Source organism: Geotrypetes seraphini, chromosome 3 (genome assembly GCF_902459505.1).
Source record: "Geotrypetes seraphini chromosome 3, aGeoSer1.1, whole genome shotgun sequence".
Taxonomy (NCBI): Eukaryota; Metazoa; Chordata; class Amphibia; order Gymnophiona; family Dermophiidae; genus Geotrypetes; species Geotrypetes seraphini.
Genome location: NC_047086.1, coordinates 159554899 through 159577784, shown reverse-complemented (window position 1 = coordinate 159577784; position 22886 = coordinate 159554899). Strand labels below are relative to the sequence as shown.

Sequence of the window (22886 nt, the reverse complement as noted above, 5' to 3'; positions counted from 1 at the left end):
CATGCTGGTACCTACCCCCTGTTATGTATCCTCAGGTACCTGATTTATGTTGGCGGTGTGGTCCTGGCTCCGTTTTGCACATCTGGTGGGAGTGTGGGGCGATTAAGCTATTTTGACTGAATGTTAATAATACTTTAACACAATGGATACAGAACCCGGTCCAGATTTTACCTCAGGTTTGCTTGCTAGGGATGTATAACATTAGAGATGCTCCCTGGCAGACTAAGCTTATGCGTATGGGTCTGGCAGCGGCTAAGTGCCTGATTGTACAGCACTGGAAGAAAACCATTGTTCCCTTGGGGGAAGAGTGGTTGGTTAAATTAAATAAACTAGCATAGATGGAATGTCTAGCTGCTCGGCATTATGGTTATTATATACAGCAAGAATGGACTTGGGAAAAAATATTACGTCTTCTTTAATTCTTTCTTTGAGCTGAGGGGGGTGAGGGATGTGGGGATACTGGGGAGTCTTTCTGAATGAACCACAAAGGGACTTCCCTATGGAGTACACTATGTTTTCTGGGGGTTATGGATCTTTTTCTTAATGTGGAGGTTTGTTTAGGACTGGGTAGAGAGTATATATATTTTTGTTTTTTCTCTTTTTATATGGTATGTAGAGGTGTGGAATTGGGAACCATTGGGGAGGTGGAAGTCTTGTACTTGATATTGTATTTGCTGGCATGTATTGAGAGACAGGCAGGCATGGCGCAACAGAGAGATAGCCAGATTTGTGGGGAGGGGTGTGCTGGGGGCAGACAGCAATCTGGGTTTGCTCTGGGGGGGGAACAGAAGGGGGCCACGGAGAGACAGGCAGGCAGGGGGGCCAGGGAGAGAGACAAAACAAAAAGAAAGACAGACAGTCAGGGGGCCACAGAGACAGACAGACAGCGGCAAAAGAGAGAAAGACAAAGAAAAAAAACACAGACAGCCAATGACCAAGGAGAGAGAGAAAGAAAATAAACCAGACAGACAGCGGCCAAGGAGAGAGAGAGAGAAATAAAAAAAAAAGAAAGACAGACAGAGGCCAAGGAGAGAAAGAAAAAAAGACAGATCTGTTAAGTCTACACATCTATTCTAGCACCCGTTAATCTAACAGGCTTAAACAGTAGTTTGTCTTTATAAAACATTAGCACAAAAATCTTTCTGAAAGAGCTGCTAAATTGAACTTGTAGACATTACACATAAATCACGACGCTACCTGTGTTCTAGCCAAAATTTTCCTCTGAACATGTGTACTCTATGTGCCACTCCTAATTGCACTATGTATACCATTAAGTATGAGGTAATATTATAAAAGCATTTTTATGTGCATAAAATAATTTTTTTTAATTGGGAAAATTAAAATTATTCTACTTTGCAATCCCCTCTCTCCCTTCAACTAGGTTATTTTTACATGTTTCTACTGCCTTTCCATATACAAAACTGCAGGAATCTGACAGTTTTGGCAAGATACAAATCTGCAGAAAAAAAAGAGAGTAAGTGCTACTGTTACCTGAAAGCTTTAATTGAGACTTTCTTTTCTTACTCGACACTTTCAGAAACTCATTCAGGAGCAACTCGGATGCACTTGCTCGTTTCAAAGGGTCTGGCTCAAAACAACACAGGAGGAAGGCCTTGGCTTCTACTGACATGGATTCAGGTATTTCTGGATGTATTTTAAACATTCCCACCTAGAAAACAGACAAAAGATCTGGAGTTCCTTTCACAATCCAGAATGGAATAATTATATCAAACTATATAACAAATACTCTAAATCTTACTGCGCTCTGGACTCATGTCGCCCGGAAATTATGAAATCGGCTCCAGTATACTTTAAACTATCTTTGCTGCATTACTTAACCCATAACCTAAAAAATAGAAAGTTCCTCTAATTTCTGACAGGAGTGTCCTTTATATTTTGATATATTATGTTGACTCTCTGCTTTCTCTGAAAATGGGCGGAGCATACTGCATTGTAGTAATACTTATTATTACTTATGACTGACTTACACATTTTTTCTTTTAATGTGAATGGTTTGAATCACCCTATTAAAAGGAAAAAGATAGCCAACTATATCTTTAATAAACATCCTGATGTGGTTTTTCTACAAGAAACCCATCTCACGCCTGCTACCGCTTTGAAATTCCAACTTAAAGGATATTCCACTCATCTATATTCTCCTGCAACTCTACGTTAAAAAAATGGGGTATCAATATTGTTTAATGATAAACTTTCTCCTGTTATTCACTCCTCTAAAATAGATACAGAAGGTAGATGGTGCTTGGTACATGCTGCGTTGCACTCGGTGGATTTTGTTTTTCTTGATATCTACGCTCCAATTCTAGATCACCCAGAATTTTTTCATGAGCTTCAGACGGTATTGATGGAATATGGATCTTGTCCTCTAATATTAGGTGGTGACTTCAATCAAGTTCAGGATATATATATTGATAGATCATCATCCTGTAAATATTCGAAGTCCAGGTCCCTCGCAGCCCTACATGCCCTTAAGGATGCTTTTTCACTAATCGATCCCTGGCGGTTGTTTAATCCAAAGGGTAGGGAGTACTCTCACTTTTCACCACCACACAATACATACACCAGAATAGACTTCTTTCTTTTATCCTCTTCCTTAATTCATGACCTTACAAACACCATTATTCATCCGATCTCTCTTGCGGATCATGCGGCTATTTCTCTGCATCTACTTCTTTCTGCGCCTCGTAAAGAATCTCCATCCTGGAGACTGAACAATACTTTACTCTTAGATACTGAAATAGCTGAAAAAATAAGATCCTTTACCACTGAATTCTTTGAATTTAATTCCAATGACCCTGCAGTTTGCCCTTCCATTGTTTGGGAGGCTTACAAAGCTACCATTAGAGGTGAATTAATTAAACTCGCCTCCTGGAAAAATAAACAATCCAAGCAAAAAGAGAAAGAATTAGAATCATCTATCAAAAAGTTAGAATTACAACACATGTCTGCTCATTTGTATGACCCGTCCATATATCAACGTATACAAAATCTTAAATACGAATATAATACCTTGGTTTCGTGCACAGCCAGGAGGGATATTTTTATTTCGTCCTCCGGTCATTACATGGGTGACAACCTCATGGGCCGTCCTTTGGCTAGATACCTTAAAACTAAATCTAAACGTTTGCACATCGCGGCTGTTCAAGACCGCTCAGGACAGATGGTTAAAACTAGATCTCTGATTTCTTCTCAATTTGAACAATTCTATACTTCCTTATATAAATCCGAACACTCAGCCTCTGACTTTGAGATAGACTCCTTTCTTGCTCCCTTGATTCACCCATCCTTATCAGATTCTGTAAAAATGGAACTTGATTCCCCTATCACTATATCTGAAATAGAAGCTGCAATTACATCCCTGCCCAATAGTAAAGCACCAGGCCCAGATGGCTTCACTAATGAGTTTTTCAAGCAATTTCGAACTCTTTTGGCCCCTCATCTTCATACTTATTATGAATTTCTACATTCTACTCCAGATAAACAATTTAATTTTACTGAGGCTACTATTGTAGTTATTCCTAAACCTGATAGAGATCCCACCTTGGTTAAAAATTTCCGCCCCATTTCTCTTCTTAATTTAGATTATAAAATTATGGCAAAACTTCTTTCTCTGAGACTCAATAGAGTGATCCCCTCTCTAATTCACAAAGATCAAGTAGGATTTATTAAACACAGATACATAGGTGACAACTTACGCCTCTTCCATCATGTTAATGCCCATGCTAAAACTCTTTCAGATCCTGTAATCGGCCTGGCTGTTGATGCTGAAAAGGCTTTCGATCGCGTCGAATGGCTCTTTCTTTTCCGAATCCTGAAATGGTATAATTTTGGTTCGTTCTTTATAAAATGGGTTGAAACCCTGTACAAACAACCCACAGCTCGAATCTTGATCAACAACTCTCTTTCCAACAAATTTTCACTTCACAGAGGCACTCGCCAAGGCTGTCCACTCTCCCCCTTATTATTCAACCTAGCTCTAGAACCTCTCCTTTCGGCCATTCGTCAATGTCCCTCAATTAAAGGCATTTCCACTTCCTCTCGACAGATTAAATTAGCGGCATATGCTGATGATGTTCTCCTCTTTATCCAAAATCCTACTAATTCCCTTCCAGCTCTCGTTAACATCGTCTCTCAATACTCCTTACTCTCTGGATACTCAGTTAATTGGGAAAAATCGGAGATTTTCCCCCTTAATGATCATATCTCTCCCTCAGACCTCACTCAATTTTCTTTCCCATGGTCGCGTGGGGCTGTGAAATACCTAGGTATCTTGATACATAAGGATCCAATTCACGCTCAAGATCTTAATCTGTCTAAAATCAAAAACATAGTCCTGAACACGATATCTCGTTGGTCTCCACTGTATTTATCTTGGTGGGGCAGGATTGCTTCCATCAAAATGACTCTTGCCCCCCAAATAAATTATATCCTCTCAATGCTCCCATCTTTATGTAAGAAAACATTTTTTCAATGGTTGGATAAAAAAATTTCTGAATTTGTTTGGAATAAGAAAAAGCCTCGAATTGCTCTTGCCAAATTGAAAGCCTCCAAAGTTCATGGCGGTTTAAATTTACCAGATTTCTACTTTTACTATATTGCATCAATGGCCAAATATGGAGCTTATTGGATCACTGACCCCTGCTCCCAAGACCCTCCAGCTTGGTTTGAGATAGAACAATCTATATGTACACCACTACATGTCTCTTGTATGGCAACAATTCCAATCCCTAGACACTTGAGAAGATACTCTCTGTTGAGTGCGACGCAGCATGCCCTTCATTTATTAGATGCGATAGCAGAAATTTCAATCAAAGATAGCCCATTTGTGTCTATTTGGAACAACCCCAAACTCCAACACAATGGAAAATCACTTTCATGGAAAAGATGGCAGCGGGCTGGGCTGTGGTTTCCTCATCAAATAATTACTCAGACCTCTATTGTTCCTTTCAATACACTCTGCTCTACATACTTATTACCTCCTTCCACATTTTCTCAATGGCTTTCCCTCACTGAAACAATATCTTCTCAGTCCCTACGATTTGACTTTGAGTCATCCATTCACACTATACGCCATTGGTCTCTACTGGCTATATCGAAGGGCAAAGCAATCTCTTTATTTTACAGCATACTAAGGGACAACTCCTTTATATTTTCTCCTCATTCCATGAAACACTGGGAATCCATACTAACAACCCCTCTTACTGATGTTGACTGGGATCTTTTTTGGTCCTCGACAAATCGTCCTCTCTTATCCTCCAGAGTTTCACAGTCAATGTTCTTCGTCATGTGGAATGCGGTATGGACTCCTTTTCGGATGTGGAAAGCCAACCTTAAACAAGACTCTGTATGCTGGAATTGTATGAAGGAGGCCGGAACCCTTGATCATATGCTCTTCCACTGTACTCCAGTTCGCTCCTTCTGGTCTCGCATTTGGGACACTATAAAGCACGTTACTAACTGTTCGGATGAACTATCCTTGGATATTATAATTCTCAGATCTCAACACCCCTGCTTTGTTCTTTCGAATTGTCCTCCTAAACTTATTGACACTATGTTTGTGACTGCCCTTATGCATATATTAAAGAATTGGAAATCCTCTTCATCATTGGATTATACTTTTTGGTGGAAATCTTTGTGCATGTATCATAAATTTGAATCATATGCTTATGAGAAGAAAAATATTGCTCGACTATCCATGAACATGACACTATGCAATTCACCTTGGAAATTCTTAGACTCCTATGTTAGCTCTCTTTCATAGACACTCCTGTCTTTCTCTCTTTCTTTTTCTCTCTTTCTTTCTCTTCTTCTCTTTCTTTTGTCTTTTCTCTCCTTCCTTCTTTCTTTACTGTTTTCTTATAAGCAGTCCAAATACTTTCAAACCTAATTACAGTTGATTGTAGTTACTGCTGTGTTACACTAAGTGTTATTAATTTTGAGATCACGATGTCGTACATGTATCTGAATGTATATTTGGACTGTATCTTTTCATAAAGCTTAATAAAAAATATTGAACTAAAAAAAAAAAAAAGAAAGTTCCTCACTAATAACGGTCACATAATAACAACAACCCCAATTCCAAAAAATAGTAAAGAATCATCAGCACTGGTTACCAACTATAGACCAGTAGCATCCATTCCATTTATTGTAAAAATCATGGAGGGATTGGTACATACCCAACTGATGGAATATCTTGATCAGTTCTCTCTCTTACATGAAACTCAATCCGGTTTTAGACCTTTGTTCAGTACTGAGACAGTAATTGTGGCTATCTTAGATAATCTGTGTCTCTTTTTCAGCAAGGGCCTTAATGTCCTGATTATGCAATTTGATATGAGCTCTGCCTTTGACCTAGTGGACCATGGGAAAATGCTACAATACCTGGATGTTATTGGTATTAGGGAAGAGGTATTGAACTGGTTCCGAGGCTTCCTTATGTCCCGTACTTATCAAGTACGTTTCAATTATGATCTCTCCGATACTGGAGCAATCCATCTGGTGTACCGCAAGGGTCACCGCTATCCCCATTGCTTTTCAATGTCTACATGTCCTCACTAGGTGCGCAATTGACCTAGCTGGGGATAAAATTATTCAGTTATGCAGATGACTTTATGATCATCATCCCATTTGCTAATTCTCTCTCGGAAATTACTCCCAAAGCATCAGAAGCACTAAATTTGATGGAGCAATGGATGACTGAATTCAAACTGAAACTTAATTCAGAAAAAAATTTTTTTTGTTGCTTCGCCACATCTGCTTGATACCAAAACACCACTATGTATCAATAAACTTAGTTATCCTATTCAGATTACTATGAAGGTATTGGGTGTAACACTAGATCAGTGCTTAACCATAAAAGACCAAGTGGACTCCTTGATCAGAAAGGGTTTTTTCACTCTCTGGAAACTTCGATCCATTAGAGCATATTTTGATATGTCAGCATTTAGAATTCTAGTACAATCCCTTGTACTGAGCCAACTTGATTACTGTAACATCGCCTATTTAGCAATTTCCCAAAAGAATATGCGACGATTACAACTAATACAAAATGCAGTGGTCAAACTGATTTTCGGGCTGAGGAAGTTTGGCCACGTGACACCTTACTACCGACAGCTGCATTGGCCACCGATGGAGGAACGCGTAAAGTTTAAGTTCGCCTGCTTCTGCTTTAAAGCACTATATGGTCTAACCCCTAAATGCATAACTGACCTTTTTTCCTTCTCAGCCAACAGACATAAGAGAAGCACACACTTGAACTTTGTTTCCCCCCCCCCCCCCAGTTAGAGGATGTAAACTCAAGACACCATCAATACCTTCTCTCACACCAAGCAGCATTATGGGACAAAGATCTCAAACAATTGCTTACACCTTCCACTTATGGGGAATTTAGGAAACGCCTAAAAACATATCTGTTCCTGAAGTATCTAGACAGCTGACCCGTACAATTCTTTCTCTTCAATAAGGGTTCCCTTGAACTCTTAACCACTATCTTTCACCTCTGTTAAGTTCATTCAATTTGTACAATCTTTTAATCTTTGAAAACCGCATAGAACTTCACGGTCCTGCAGTATATAAACTGTTATTAGACTACAGAACTCACTAATGACATTCCGGAAAATGGTAAAGACCCTCCTCTTCAACTAAAGGTCCCCTCAGTCTACACCCAATCCCTTAAACCCCACCTCTACCCTTCTTTCTCCATTCTAATCTTCTACCTAAATTTCTGTATAGTCCACTCTCAGCCTATACTCAAATAACTCGTATCTAAACTAAACTACTTATATTTAAACTACTGTTCTTAATTTGCTGTATAGTCCCTATATTTAAACTGCTGCTCAGTCTCGTATGTCCAAGTATTTAAATCTACTGTATAATCTTGTATGTCCAATTCACTCCATTTTGAATGTTTACTTGTAAACCTTTCTGAGCTACTGGGAGGACGGGATGAAAATCTAAATAAATAAATAAATAAAAGGTCTCCTCTCTTCAAAGCATCGCTGTATACTAAATGATGCGTCTCCTAGGCCACTGTTCTTCAACTGCCGGTCCGCAGAAAATTTCTGCTGGTTCGCACAGGGCCGGTGAGATCGAATCGGCGGTTAAATTTCCTGCTGACTGCGGTAGTGTTGGCGGAAGGCTCCTATTCCTCCCAGCCTCGGGCGATCAAGACAGGCTGCCGATGTCGGGGCCTTCCCTCTGTGAGTCTCACTTGTTCGGAAACAGGAAGTTGAAACAAAATAGGCGGGACTCAGAGAGGGAAGGTCCCGACATCGGCAGCCTGTCTTGATTGCCGCCCCTGCTGAGTTGCCGTAGAGGGCCGCGGGGAAGGTGCAGGTGGAAGGGAGAGAGCTGCAGGTACAGGTGCAGGTGGAAGGGAGATGGTCAGCGTGCGCAGGAGCAATATCCTGGGGAGCCTTTGACAGTGGCTGTCTCCCCTCCCAGCAGCTCTCATACTTGCCAGAGCAGTGATTCACTGGCAACTTCCTCTTTCCTCAGAGGCTGCAACGGACCCAAAGCTGTTTAAGTAAATCACTGCTGCAGGCAAGTACTGAAAGCTTCTGGAAGGGGAAGAAGCCACTGTTGGAGGCTGGGAAGCTGCTGGATAAAGGGAGAGCTGCTACTGGACCTGGAGGGAGATAGAAGGAAAGATGCTGCTGGGAGGGGAAGAGGGAAAGGGATGGGAAGAGAGTTACTGTTGGATAGGGGAAGAAGGGAAGGGAGAAGGAAAAAAGGAAGGAAACAGCTGGCAGGGAGATTACAGGAGGGGAAGGGGGTCAGGGTGGAATTGAGAGATCAGATGAGGGAAAGGGGAGAGAGAGGAATGAGAAAGTAGAGAGAGATTAATGCTGGAAAGGGGGACAGCAGAGAAATGAGAGGGATAAAGATGCTAGATCTGGTGTAGGAGAGATAAAAATGAAGAACGCAGTGAAGCTGGAATGAATAATGTAAAAAGGAGAGAGGAGTCACAGGCTGGGTGGAAAGGGGAGAGGGGCATAGAAAGAAGTCAGATATATATGGAAGGGGGAGATAGCAGACAGTGGATGGAATGGACAGATGCTGGATTGAAGAGACAAGGAAGACGCTGGAAGGAAAAGAGAGAAAAGAAGATGAAAGCAGAAACCAGAGACAACAAAAGGTAGAAAATAATTTTATTTCTATTTTGTCATTAGAATATATCAGATTTGAAATATATATCCTGCTAGAGACATAACTGGGGACTGCAAAGCCCAGGCAGTGCTTCTTTAGCTTCCAGCTGGCTTAGGGCTTTCTCGGACCAAGGGACACTCCCCTAACACTATTCCTGTCATGTGTAAATGCAGTATTCTGTTAGCATGATATTTCTGTGTAGCATTCTGAAATAACTTGGCTTGTTCAGTTTTCTTGATAGTAGAGGGGATATATGTGAAGGGGAGGAGAGACAGGGGTTTTGTTGGTCCTTGCTCTGTATATTTGTATTTATAAAATCACAATTGTGTAGAATATTGTTTCTTTTTATAAGAACATAAGCAGTGCCTCCGCCGGGTCAGACCACAGGTCCATCCCGCCCAGCAGTCCGCTCCCGCGGCGGCCCAAAACAGGTCAAGACCTGTCTGAATCATCAGAAGGGGCTCCCTTGCCACCTTGGCTTCCCATTTAAGTCCTGCCTTCCTATCGAAGTCCTAGCCCTCCGGTCTTGCACATGCACGACCAGGTTAGTTTATACTCATTACCTGATTTAATTCCTATACTTGTGTTACCTCCCAGCTCCTCCCTCAGTATCCCACGATCCCTTTATCCCTCAGGAATCCATCCAATCCCTGTTTGAATCCTTGTACCGTATTCTGCCTGATCACTTCCTCCGGTAGCGCATTCCAAGTGTCCACGACCCTTTGGGTGAAAAAAAACTTCCTTGCATTTGTTTTGAACCTATCTCCCTTCAGTTTCTCAGAATGTCCCCTCGTATTTGCTGTCCCCTTCAGTCTAAAGAATCTGTCCCTATCCACCTTCTCTATGCCCCTCATGATCTTGAAAGTCTCTATCATGTCTCCCCTGAGCCTCCTTTTCTCCAGAGAGAAGAGCCCCAGCCTATCCAGCCTCTCGGCGTATGAGCAGTGTTCCAGCCCTCTTACCAATTTCGTTGCTCTCCTTTGGACTCTCTCAAGTACCGCCATAACTGCGGCTTGTGCAGATGGGATCAGATGGTTTGCGGGGACCGAGCTCTTAGTAGTTGCCAGTCTACAAAATAATTCTTTTATTTCTGCCGGTCCATGGGTGTAAAAAGGTTGAAGAACCTGTCCTAGTCTACATGGCATCTACAGTTCATGTGACTTCTTTTGCTTGTCTACATCTCAGAGAACCTCAGTGGACGGTCTCAAAACAATGGTCCAACAGTTACAGGTAGCTTCAGACCTTCATCAGTCCCTTCAATGGTGACTGTTACAGGCCAATATTTCTAGGGACCTTCTTTTCCACATTCCATTACATAAAAAAAATATGAATATCGGATGCTTCCATGCCCAGTTGGGGATCCCACCTCGATGGCCTCCATACTTAAGGCAGTTGCACGCCTCTCCAGAAAACTCTCCACATTAATCTCCTGGAACTTTAAGCAATCTGAAATTCTCTCCACACATTCCAGGATCGCCTCCTCAATCAAGTACTTCTCATTCAAGCAGACAAGTAGCCATCCATGTACTGCATTAACAAACAAGGAAGTACAGAGGTCATGCCTACTTTGACAAGAAGCAATACAGATGTGGTCATCATAATTCCTTGCAACATTTTTCTCAAAGCAGTTTATCTAGCAGGAAAACAAAATATATTAGCAGACTCCTTCAACCTCATGAGTGGTCACTCAACTCAACCACCTTGCATCAGATATTCTCGGACCCCAGAAGTGGACCTCTTTGCTTCCCTATCACAAACTTCCATTTTTCTGTTCCAGACTCTACACTCCAAATCATCTGGATGCCTTCTTCCTCGACTGGGTGGGCAAGTATCTTTATGCTTTCTCTCCAGTTCCTCAAGTCAGGAAGACACTACCCAAACTTTGCCAAGAACAAACCATCATGATTCTCATAGTACCTCAATGGTTGCATCAACCTTGGTTCCCTTTCCTCTTACAACACAGTGTATGGGAACCCATCACACTTCAAATCTTTCTAACCTTGCTGACACAGAATGAGGGTTCTGTGCTTCATCCCAATATATGCTCATTAGAACTCACAGCATGGTATATCTCTCGCTGCGAGTAGATGCTTTCACACTATTTGCACCAGTGTTATTCATCATTAAAGCTTCTAGAAAACCATCCACACAGCGCTGCTATAATTTCAAATGGACTCACTTTACACTCTGGTGTATTTCCATTCATTAGATCCGATCATTAGTCCTCTTCAATCGGTTCTAGACTACCTCCTACATCTTTCCAATTCTGGTCTCAAAACCACTTCAGTCAGAGTTCATCTCAATGCTATTAGTGCTTTTCATACACCACTGGATAAAAAGTCATTGTTTGTGCATCCTTTGGTTTCCAGATTCATGAAAGGCCTTTATCATACCAAGCCACCTGTCACGCCTCCTCCGATTACTTGGGAACTTAATGTTATACTTTCCACTCTAATGAAGCCTCTGTTTGAATGACTCTGAACTTCATCTCTCAAGCATCTCACTCGGAAAGTAGCTTCTCTCAAATCTTTTTCTTCTACATGCTGGGTCAGTGAACTTCAAACATTTGTGTCAGATCCTTCTTATACAACATTCTACCACAATAGGGTGATTCTTTGCACTCATCCAAAGTTCCTTCTGAAGGTTGTCTCAGAATTTCATCTGTCTATAGTTCACCCTGTTTTGTTTTCAAGATCAAATTCTCACCCTAGTGAAGTAGCACTCCACATATTAGACTGGGAAAGTGCTCTTGCTTGTTACTTGGATCAAACTAAACCTCACAGAACTTCCACTCAGCTGTTGCTGTCATTCAATCCAAACAGACTTGGAGCTTCTGTCACCAAGAAATCCATCTCCATGTGGCTAGTGGACTGTATCTCCTTTTGCTGATGCTTGAAGGCCATGTCACTGCACATAAAGTTTGAGCAATAGCAACTTTAGTAGCCCACCTGGTCCTCAGTTCATACCTTCACATCCCACTATTGGCTGGAGAATCATTCCATTCGGGATAGTCGGTTCGACCAAGCAGTTCTACAAAATTTATCCTCCATTTAAATGACAACTTCTCTCCTACACTTTCGGTTTCACCAGGCTCATGGTTTTTGTCAATCCTCTTCTCAGTGACATAATCCTGGCAGCTTGGGAGTCCCAACCAAACAAATCCTCACTCAGCAGGAAAAAATATAAAATGGAGAGACAGACCAACTTGTATCTTTCTTCTCATTTCTTTATTGAAAATTCTTCATTAAACATTCTTGCTCCAAGCAATACTGCCCGACGGGACCCGTTTCGCCAACAATGGCTTTTTCAAGGGTTCCAGCAGGGAGCACTAAAATATACAAATTACAATATTGAATAAATTTTAAAATAATCAAATTGTTATACCATAATATCCTACAAATTACTGTGTTTTAACCTTATATCTAGATATAGAACATATTTAATTTATATAATTCATCTGTATTTAAGTAGATTATAGATATTCTATTGATGAATTACTCTTTTATATAATTGTTATTTTACATAATTGTACAGATGTGTCTTATAAATTTATTTGTTATGACTCAATAAATACCTTCAAATTAGACATAATGTTATAATGTTACTAGAATAATACATAAAAATTAAATTAAATTGATACCTCTCCCATCATCCTAACATACTATTTCTTAAATAGTGTAAAATTAATGTATAAAAATTAATTAAGTTGATACCTCTCTAATCATAATTATTTAAATAATTCAATTACTAAATATTAGATAAAAAATGTTTTAAAATTTTTTTATATTAAATAATAAATAATAAATCTGAGCAATTTAGGTATGGATAATAATATTATATATATAATTAAATATAAATATACCATAAATACTTCAATACATTAAATTTAATAGTAATAAAGAATTAATTCTAGATCTTATATAGCATATAATTTTAATTTAAAATAAACTTTATAAATTAATATTTAAAATTTTTTATAAAAAATATATCCATTACCCATCAGAAAACCATTGTTTGATTATAAGAGTTGATAAATATATTAACCACTAATTAACTTTAACTAATTCATTTAACAATTAATTAAAAAATCCCTTAACCAATTCAAGACACCTGTGTACAATTATAAAAATTAATTAATATATTAACCACTAATTAACTTTAACTAATTCATTTAACAATTAATTAAAAAATAATTATCCACCAATAATTATTCTTTAAAATATTAACAAATTAAAAAATATATATAATATATAATACATAAAGTTTTATAATTAAAACTTATCTCTCCACTTTAATTATCAATTAATTGCTAGTTCATATAATATACATTTATCCACAAGATTATGTTTATTTATCTCATTAGAGAGTTGATATTTATATAGATAAAGCTAATTAAATTATTTAAATTATTTATAGAGGGTAACTTTCAATACTAATTAATAACGTCCTAATCAAACATTAAAACATGCTTCTATTTAAACAATCAGCCTATTACATTGGCATATGTATAGCCACAGAGTAAAATCCTTTCATTAACAGCTAATATGAACCATAGAAAATTTAAAAATAATGAAAAAACCCCATAAAAACAAACAAAACATTCACCATTGATTAAAGACAACAAGCCGAGTGATTGATGCAACTTCATTTAAAAAACATTTTCTTTTTAACACTCACAATGGAGCAATAATGCATCTTATTTCTATTCTGAACCTTTAAATAATTAAACTCTTTCAGTGAATCTCCTTAATGGTGCTGTTAAAATTACCAACCTCATTTTAGCTTCCTAATACATTCAGGGCAGGAGCGTACTGCAGCCATATTGTTTAAGTTTATATAGGCGCATGCGCTGACTCATACGGAAATACCATATGAAGTATGCGTATGAGTATCTTAGTCAGCGCCTGCGTCTGCGATAAAGAATAGATTATCAGATATGCTCAATTCTAATCGCCCTTAATTAAAAAGGCGAAGAATTCAAAAGGCGGAAAATTCAGTAAATCTCCTTGATGGTGTTGTTAAAATTACCAACCTCATTTTAGCTTCCTCGTGCATTCAGGGCAGGAGCGTACTGCGGCCATATTGTTTGAGTTTATATAAGCACAGACGCATGCGCTGACTCGTACGAAAATACCATGTGATGTGAGCGTATACGTGTCTTAGTCAGCGCATGCGTTTGCGATAAAGAATAGATTGTCAGATATACTCTATTATAATCGCCCGCAATTAAAAAGGCGAAAAAATTCAAGATAGAAATAAATAATGAAAATGTAAATGTTGGGGTTTCCATGCGCTACACAGCAAAATAACACAACTGGAAAACAAAAAACATTATAATGAACTAAAGGAAAGGTTTCCAGTCTATAAAACTGTTTAATCCCACAGGTTCTAAGGATCTTAATCTAAAAATTAATTTACTTTCTTTTTGTGCTAACTTCTTTTTCCTGTCACCTCCTCTCTTATCCTCTGTCACATGGTCTATCGCTAAATATTGAAGATCTTCAAATTTATGTTGATGGGATATACAATGCTCTACAATAGGTTCAGATATCACAGACCGTTTAATATTCGATTTATGTTCTTGTATACGAGTTTTAAATGCTCTAGTAGTCATCCCAATATATATTTTATTGCAAGGACATAGTATAATATAGATGATGAAAGTAGATGTACAATTCAAAAAATGATTAATCTTGAATACTTTATTATCTAAAGGGTTTTTCCAAATTTTTGTTTGTATGCTCATTTTGCAAATATTGCATGAGAGACATTTAAAAAACCCTTTAGGTAAACTATTGTCTTTAGCACTACCTTTATTTTCACTGCTTTTTAAGATCTCTTTTAAATTGCGATCTCTGGAATAAGCTATTCTCAGATTCAAGTTTTGCAAGGAAGGATGAATGGTAACAATATCCCAGAATTTGTGTAAAGTTTTAGAGATGATATTACTAAAGTTATTATGTCTAATGACACATGTTATAGTGTCATTTTCTTCTTCATTATTTTTAGATGCTTTTAATAACAACAGTTCTCTGTTACAATATTTCGCCCTTTTAAAGGCTCTTTTTATCACTTTCTGGGGATAACCTCTAGACAATAATTTAAGTTCTAATATTTTTCCTTGTTTCTTAAAACTTTTAAAATCTGAACAGTTCCTCCTGAGTCTAATGAATTGTGAAAATGGTAGACTATTCTTTAAATTGCTGGGATGACTGCTATCATAAGATAGTAATGTATTTTTATCTGTATCTTTAAAGTATACATCTGTAATAAAGGAATTTTGATGCTGTTCAATAGTCAAATCTAAAAAATTTAACTTAATTCTCGAGCATGTTATGGTGAAACTTAAATTTTCATCACATGAATTTAGCCATTGTGCAAAATTCTTGAGATCAATTTCATCCCCCTTCCATAACATGATGACATCATCTATAAACCGACGCCATACAAAAATATGGTCTGAATATGGTGAATTCTTTACCCATTCAAGTTCGAATTTGGACATATATAGATTCGCTATGGAGGGAGCGAATGTGGCACCCATAGCCACACCCTTTTTTTGGATGTAATATTTATCTTCAAATAAAAAATAATTTTCTTTTAATGCTAAAGAGGTTAGTTGCATTAAAAACTCTGTAGGGATAAGGTGAGGTCTAGGGCGAATTTCCAAAAAATCTCTTACTACCTCTATGGCTTCATTTTGGGGTATAGATGTATATAGAGATACTACATCAAACGACACTAGTATAAAAGGATATTCCTCCTCAGGAATCTCCTTAAGTAAATTCAAGACATGGGTCGTATCTTTTATATATGAGGAACTCATTTCAACTAAGGGACTGAGAAAAAAGTTTACAAAACATGAAAGAGGCTCAAGTACCGAGTCTCTAGATGACATAATCGGGCGCCCGGGTGGTTGTTGTCTATTTTTATGAACCTTTGGTAAAGTATAGAATACTGGGGTTATAGGATGTTTATTCAATAAAAATCTTTTATCTTTTTCAGTTAAGAAACCAGCTTCTATTCCTTTAGTAACTATTTTATCAATTTTACCAATGAGGCGCTTAGTAGGGTCTAATGTCGTTGCATGGTATACATTTTTATCAGCTAGTTGATTTTTAATCTCTTTAAGGTAATCCGAGGTATTTTGAACAACAATTGCTCCTCCTTTGTCCGCTCTCCGTATAGTAATATCCTTATTATTACCTAACCCTTCTAAAGCCAATTTTTCTTCTTTTTGCATGTTCTAATATCTATAGAATTTTTTAGATGACTGTTGTTCTATTTCTTTTAAGACACATTCTTTATAGATCTTAATGTTATCGTCCGTGGGTGTGGCAGGATACCATTGAGATTTTGGATTAAAAATCGTGTGATCTTTTATGTCATCTTTTCCATAAAAGAAGGTCTTAAGATATAATTTTCTAATAAACTTCTCTAAATCAATATTGAACTGAAAAGAATTAAAGGTTTGAGTGGGGACAAAAGAGAGACCTTTGGAAAGAAGATTAATTTCAACTGGAGATAATACAGTGTTAGAAATGTTGATCACCACCTCACTTGTTTGGTCTGAGACCTGGTGGTGGGTCTGGATTGGTTTTGACCTCTGCCTCTCCTTCCTCTGTTTCTGCTTTTGTTTTGCCACAAAAAAATTTTTGGAGAAAATGATAAAAAGAGCCTTTAAAAGGGTGAAATATTGTAACAGAGAACTGTTGTTATTAAAAGCATCTAAAAATAATGAAGAAGAAAATGACACTATAACATGTGTCATTAGACATAATAACTTTAGTAATATCATCTCTAAAACTTTACACAAATTCTGGGATATTGTTACCATTCATCCTTCCTTGCAAAACTTGAATCTGAGAATAGCTTATTCCAGAGATCGCAATTTAAAAGAGATCTTAAAAAGCAGTGAAAATAAAGGTAGTGCTAAAGACAATAGTTTACCTAAAGGGTTTTTTAAATGTCTCTCATGCAATATTTGCAAAATGAGCATACAAACAAAAATTTGGAAAAACCCTTTAGATAATAAAGAATTCAAGATTAATCATTTTTTGAATTGTACATCTACTTTCATCATCTATATTATACTATGTCCTTGCAATAAAATATATATTGGGATGACTACTAGAGCATTTAAAACTCGTATACAAGAACATAAATCGAATATTAAACAGTCTGTGATATCTGAACCTATTGTAGAGCATTGTATATCCCATCAACATAAATTTGAAGATCTTCAATATTTAGCGATAGACCATGTGACAGAGGATAAGAGAGGAGGTGACAGGAAAAAGAAGTTAGCACAAAAAGAAAGTAAATGAATTTTTAGATTAAGATCCTTAGAACCTGTGGGATTAAACAGTTTTATAGACTGGAAACCTTTCCTTTAGTTCTTTATAATGTTTTTTGTTTTCCAGTTGTGTTATTTTGCTGTGTAGCGCATGGAAACCCCAACATTTACATTTTCATTATTTATTTCTATCTTGAATTTTTTCGCCTTTTTAATTGCGGGCGATTATAATAGAGTATATCTGACAATCTATTCTTTATCGCAAAGCATGCGCTGACTAAGACACGTATACGCTCACATCACATGGTATTTTCGTACGAGTCAGCGCATGCGTCTGTGCTTATATAAACTCAAACAATATGGCCGCAGTACGCTCCTGCCCTGAATGCACGAGGAAGCTAAAATGAGGTTGGTAATTTTAACAATACCATCAAGGCGATTTACTGAATTTTCCGCCTTTTGAATTCTTCGCCTTTTGAATTAAGGGCGATTAGAATTGAGCATATCTGATAATCTATTCTTTATCGCAGACGCAGGCGCTGACTAAGATACTCATACGCATACTTCATATGGTATTTCCGTATGAGTCAGCGCATGCGCCTGTGCCTATATAAACTTCAATATGGCTGCAGTACGCTCCTGCCCTGAATGTATTAGGAAGCTAAAATGAGGTTGGTAATTTTAACAGCACCATTAAGGAGATTCACTGAAAGAGTTTAATTATTTAAAGATTCAGAATAGAAGTAAGATGCATTATTGCTCCATTGTGAGTGTTAAAAAGAAAATGTTTTTTAAATGAAGTTGCATCAATCACTCGGCTTGTTGTCTTTAATCAATGGTGAATGTTTTGTTTGTTTTTATGGGGTTTTTTTCATTATTTTTAAATTTTCTATGGTTCATATTAGCTGTTAATGAAAGGATTTTACTCTGTGGCTATACATATGCCAATGTAATAGGCTGATTGTTTAAATAGAAGCATGTTTTAATGTTTGATTAGGACGTTATTAATTAGTATTGAAAGTTACCCTCTATAAATAATTTAAATAATTTAATTAGCTTTATCTATATAAATATCAACTCTCTAATGAGATAAATAAACATAATCTTGTGGATAAACGTATATTATATGATCTAGCAATTAATTGATAATTAAAGTGGAGAGATAAGTTTTAATTATAAAACTTTATGTATTATATATTATATATATTTTTTAATTTGTTAATATTTTAAAGAATAATTATTGGTGGATAATTATTTTTTAATTAATTGTTAAATTAATTAAAGTTAATTAGTGGTTAATATATTAATTAATTTTTATAATTGTACACAGGTGTCTTGAATTGGTTAAGGGATTTTTTAATTAATTGTTAAATGAATTAGTTAAAGTTAATTAGTGGTTAATATATTTTTTATCAACTCTTATAATCAAACACAATGGTTTTCTGATGGGTAATGGATATATTTTTTATTAAAAATTTTGAATATTAATTTATAAAGTTTATTTTAAATTAAAATTATATGCTATATAAGATCTAGAATTAATTCTTTATTACTATTAAATTTAATGTATTGAAGTATTTATGGTATATTTATATTTAATTATATATATAATATTATTATCCATACCTAAATTGCTCAGATTTATTATTTATTATTTAATATAAAAAAATTTTAAAATTTTTTTTATCTAATATTTAGTAATTGAATTATTTAAATAATTATGATTAGAGAGGTATCAACTTAATTAATTTTTAAACATTAATTTTACACTATTTAAGGAATAGTATGTTAGAATGATGGGAGAGGTATCAATTTAATTTAATTTTTATGTATTATTCTAGTAACATTATAACATTATGTCTAATTTGAAGGTATTTATTGAGTCATAACAAATAAATTTATAAGACACATCTGTACAATTATGTAAAATAACAATTATATAAAAGAGTAATTCATCAATAGAATACAGTGGTGCCTCACACAACGAACTTAATTCGTTCCAGGAGCAAGTTTGTTATGCGAAAAGTTCGTTATGTGAAACGCGTTTTCCCATAACAATACATGTAAAAAAAAATAATTTGTTCTGTAGCATAAAATATGCTAAGATGACATAAAAAAAGATAAATTTATCTTGTTAGAGCTGGTGTTAGACACAACTGGGGACTGCAAAGTCCAGGCAGAGGCTTACGGCTCTCTTTGACCAGGGGGGACAGTTGCCCTAGTTGCACTACCCTAACCCTATTCCTGCTATGTGTGACTGTGGTATTCTGTTAGCATGATATAGAGGGGATATATGTGAAGGGGAGGGGAGACAGGGGTTTTGTTGATCCTTGCTGTGTATTATAATCACCCCCCACATACTCCCCAGTACCTTTTTAATCATCCCCCCTCGGTACCTTTTTTAATTCCTCCCATCTTTCCCAGCCAGTGGCGTACAGGCCAGAAGCGAAGAGATCAGGAGCAATTCCTCTGCACGCCTGTGTGGGCCCATGCCGATCTCCGAATGGCTGCAGTTAGTTCTTGTGAGTCCCGCGAGAGCTGACTGCAGCCATTCAGAGATCAGCGCAGGCTGGCTGGGAAATTTGCTAGACCACCAGTTACGAGTGAGCGGGTGAGATTAAAGTTGCAGCAGTGGTGGCTTTTTTAAAAAAATATGTGGCGGCGGGGGGAGGTTTAAAAATATGCGGTGGCGGCAGAGGCTTAAAAATATGCAGCAGCGGCGGCAGGGGGGTTTAAAATATGTAGCGCCACTGCACAGGGAGCCAGGCGGAGAGAGGGCAGTTAAGCGATGCAGCTCGGGCGACTTCGTTGTGTGAAACGAAGTTCGTTGTAGGAAGCAAGACCTGAAGTTCGTTGTGCGCAGCGTTCGCTGTGCGAGGCGTCCGTTATGCGAGGCACCACTGTATCTATAATCTACTTAAATACAGATGAATTATATAAATTAAATATGTTCTATATCTAGATATAAGGTTAAAACACAGTAATTTGTAGGATATTATGGTATAACAATTTGTTTATTTTAAAATTTATTCAATATTGTAATTTGTATATTTTAGTGCTCCCTGCTGGAACCCTTGAAAAAGCCATTGTTGGCGAAACGGGTCCCGTCGGGCAGTATTGCTTGGAGCAAGAATGTTTAATGAAGAATTTTCAATAAAGAAATGAGAAGAAAGATACAAGTTGGTCTGTCTCTCCATTTTATATTTTTTCCTGCTGAGTGAGGATTTGTTTGGTTGGAAGTTATTCTATTTACCTCACCTTTCTATCTTCAAGTTTTTGCATTACAGTGCTACTATTTCCAAGAAGCTTGGGAGTCCCACCTGTGAGAATATAATGTCTGCTTGTCCTCGAAGAAAGCATAATTACTCGCCTGTTGCAGGTGCTCTCAGAGGACAGCAGACATATATTCTCCCAACCCTCCCACCTCCCTTAGTTGGCTTCTTAGCTTTCTTATTGAACTGATGGCTCCGTGAGCCAACTTCGGGCAGGAAGGCACCAGCACAAGTAAGGTATAGGCAGTCTTAAAGTGATAGTACACCTATTGACTGCATGCCAGATTCCATGGATGAAGTCACCCACATGTGAGAATATATGCCTGCTGTCCTCGAAGAACACCTGCTACAGGTAACTATGCTATATTGGTGGTCACCTAAAAGCTAACCAGGCACTGACCGATATTCAAACCAGTGCCCAGTTAACTTTAGGATAAAGTTAGAACAGCCTTTTTGTTGTCCCAATTTTATGCAGTTATTTAGATGGTTAACAAACTGAAAATTGCCACTAACTAGCTAAGTAGGTGCTCTACCCCTTGCCCATACCTAGCCAGTCAGGAGATAGCTGGTTAGCAGCAACATTCAGTAGTCTTAATGCCTCTGAATATCAGGTGCTGGGTCACTCAGCATAGTTTAACCAAGCAGAAATCTCTTCTGCCCAGTTAAACCCTTTTGCTATAAATATGCTAATTGTTGATTTATTATACTATTATAGCCTCAGGAAGTACCTCTGACAGCATTCAGCCTAAAACTGATCACTTATATTTAAAATTTGAATTACCACACTTCAGTCTTTTATACTTGTCTTGACTATTACACAAGATTTATTTCTTGCTGGGTGCCCACTTTATTCAATTCAGTCCTACTCCTACAAAACATTGCAGTTAAACTGATTTATGGGACAAAAGATCAGACAATGTTACATTACTTTTTTCAGCCTAACAATGGCTTCTAATCAATGCAAGTAGTGGCATAGTAAAGGGAGGGCAGGGGAGTGGACCCCTGTCTTTGTGGGGGTGCCGGCACCTCTCTACCCCCCATGCCATGCTCACGCCCTCTCTTCCCCACCCCCGTATCTCTTTAAATCTTTGTTAGCGTGAGCAACTGCTCTGGCCTGCTGCTCACACCAGCCTGGCTCCCTCTGAAATCACTTCCAGGTTGCAGGGCTAGGAAGTGACACCAGAGGAAAAGCCAATGCCAGCATGAGCAGTAGGCCAGAGCAGATGCTCGCACTGGTGAAGATTTAAAGAGGTATGGGGTTGGAAAAGAGGGCATGAGTGTGACATGGGGGCTACGGAAAGAGTGGGAGGTAGCATGGAAGGAGCGATAGGGAGGGAGAGAGGAGGGCTTGGGGCGGGGGGGGGGGGGGGAGCGCCACCATACTGGGCATCTCCTATTCTTGCTATGTCACAGAATGCAAGGATTCAATATAAAATTCATCTTTTGACTAACAGGGCTCTTCACAATGACTTTCCACTATTCCTCTCTATGTTGGTGCCACACTTACTTCTCATCAATATCTTATGTTATCTTTTTCACCTTTGCAGTCTTGCACCTTTGTAACTCAAAGCGCAATCTCCTTTCTCTTCTCCTACTTATGCTCTGAATACCGTCGATTGTATAATGCTACTCATTGTGAAACCGTGTAATACACAGACCCTGTAACTCTCCTTGTTACTATCACTAGATGTTCAATGATATACTCTGTAATTCGCTGTCTGTACAGTTTTTCTTTATTGTAAACCGCCTAGAAGTCGCAAGATTGTGGCGGTATATAAGAATAAAGTTATTATTATTATTATTATTATACTCCCAGTCATTCTCTACATCATTGTCTCTCAAACTTTCTCGAGCCGGGGCACACTAAAGGTAGTGGGCACGGCATGAGGAACCCAGAAGTGCATGGACATCACCGTGATGACATCACGCATATGCATGACATCACGTTGACGTCAGCGCATGTACAGAGGCCCTCCAGATGTGCCAGCAGGGAAGAGGGCAGGAGAACAGGAGAAAAGGAGCGGCACTAGCGCCAGCTGATTGCCTACAGCAGTGTTTCTCAACTACTTCAAGCTAAGTACCCCCTAAATCTAACAAATATCAATTGAGTACCCCAACCACAGACCTCCTTAGGCCCACCCAAGCTCTGCCCC

The 22886-nt window shown here is 37.8% G+C and overlaps 1 protein-coding gene across 3 annotated transcripts in view; it reads right to left on the bottom strand.

Annotated features, from left to right (window-relative positions):
* The window catches only part of MAP3K5 (mitogen-activated protein kinase kinase kinase 5), a 418652-nt gene that overhangs the window by 85559 nt on the left and 310207 nt on the right, over nucleotides 1-22886 (bottom strand). For all 3 annotated transcript variants that reach the window (XM_033937504.1, XM_033937503.1, XM_033937502.1), the window contains one exon: nucleotides 1492-1669. In XM_033937504.1, the coding sequence (XP_033793395.1) occupies nucleotides 1492-1669 (178 nt within the window). The remainder of the gene's footprint in view (nucleotides 1-1491; nucleotides 1670-22886) is intronic.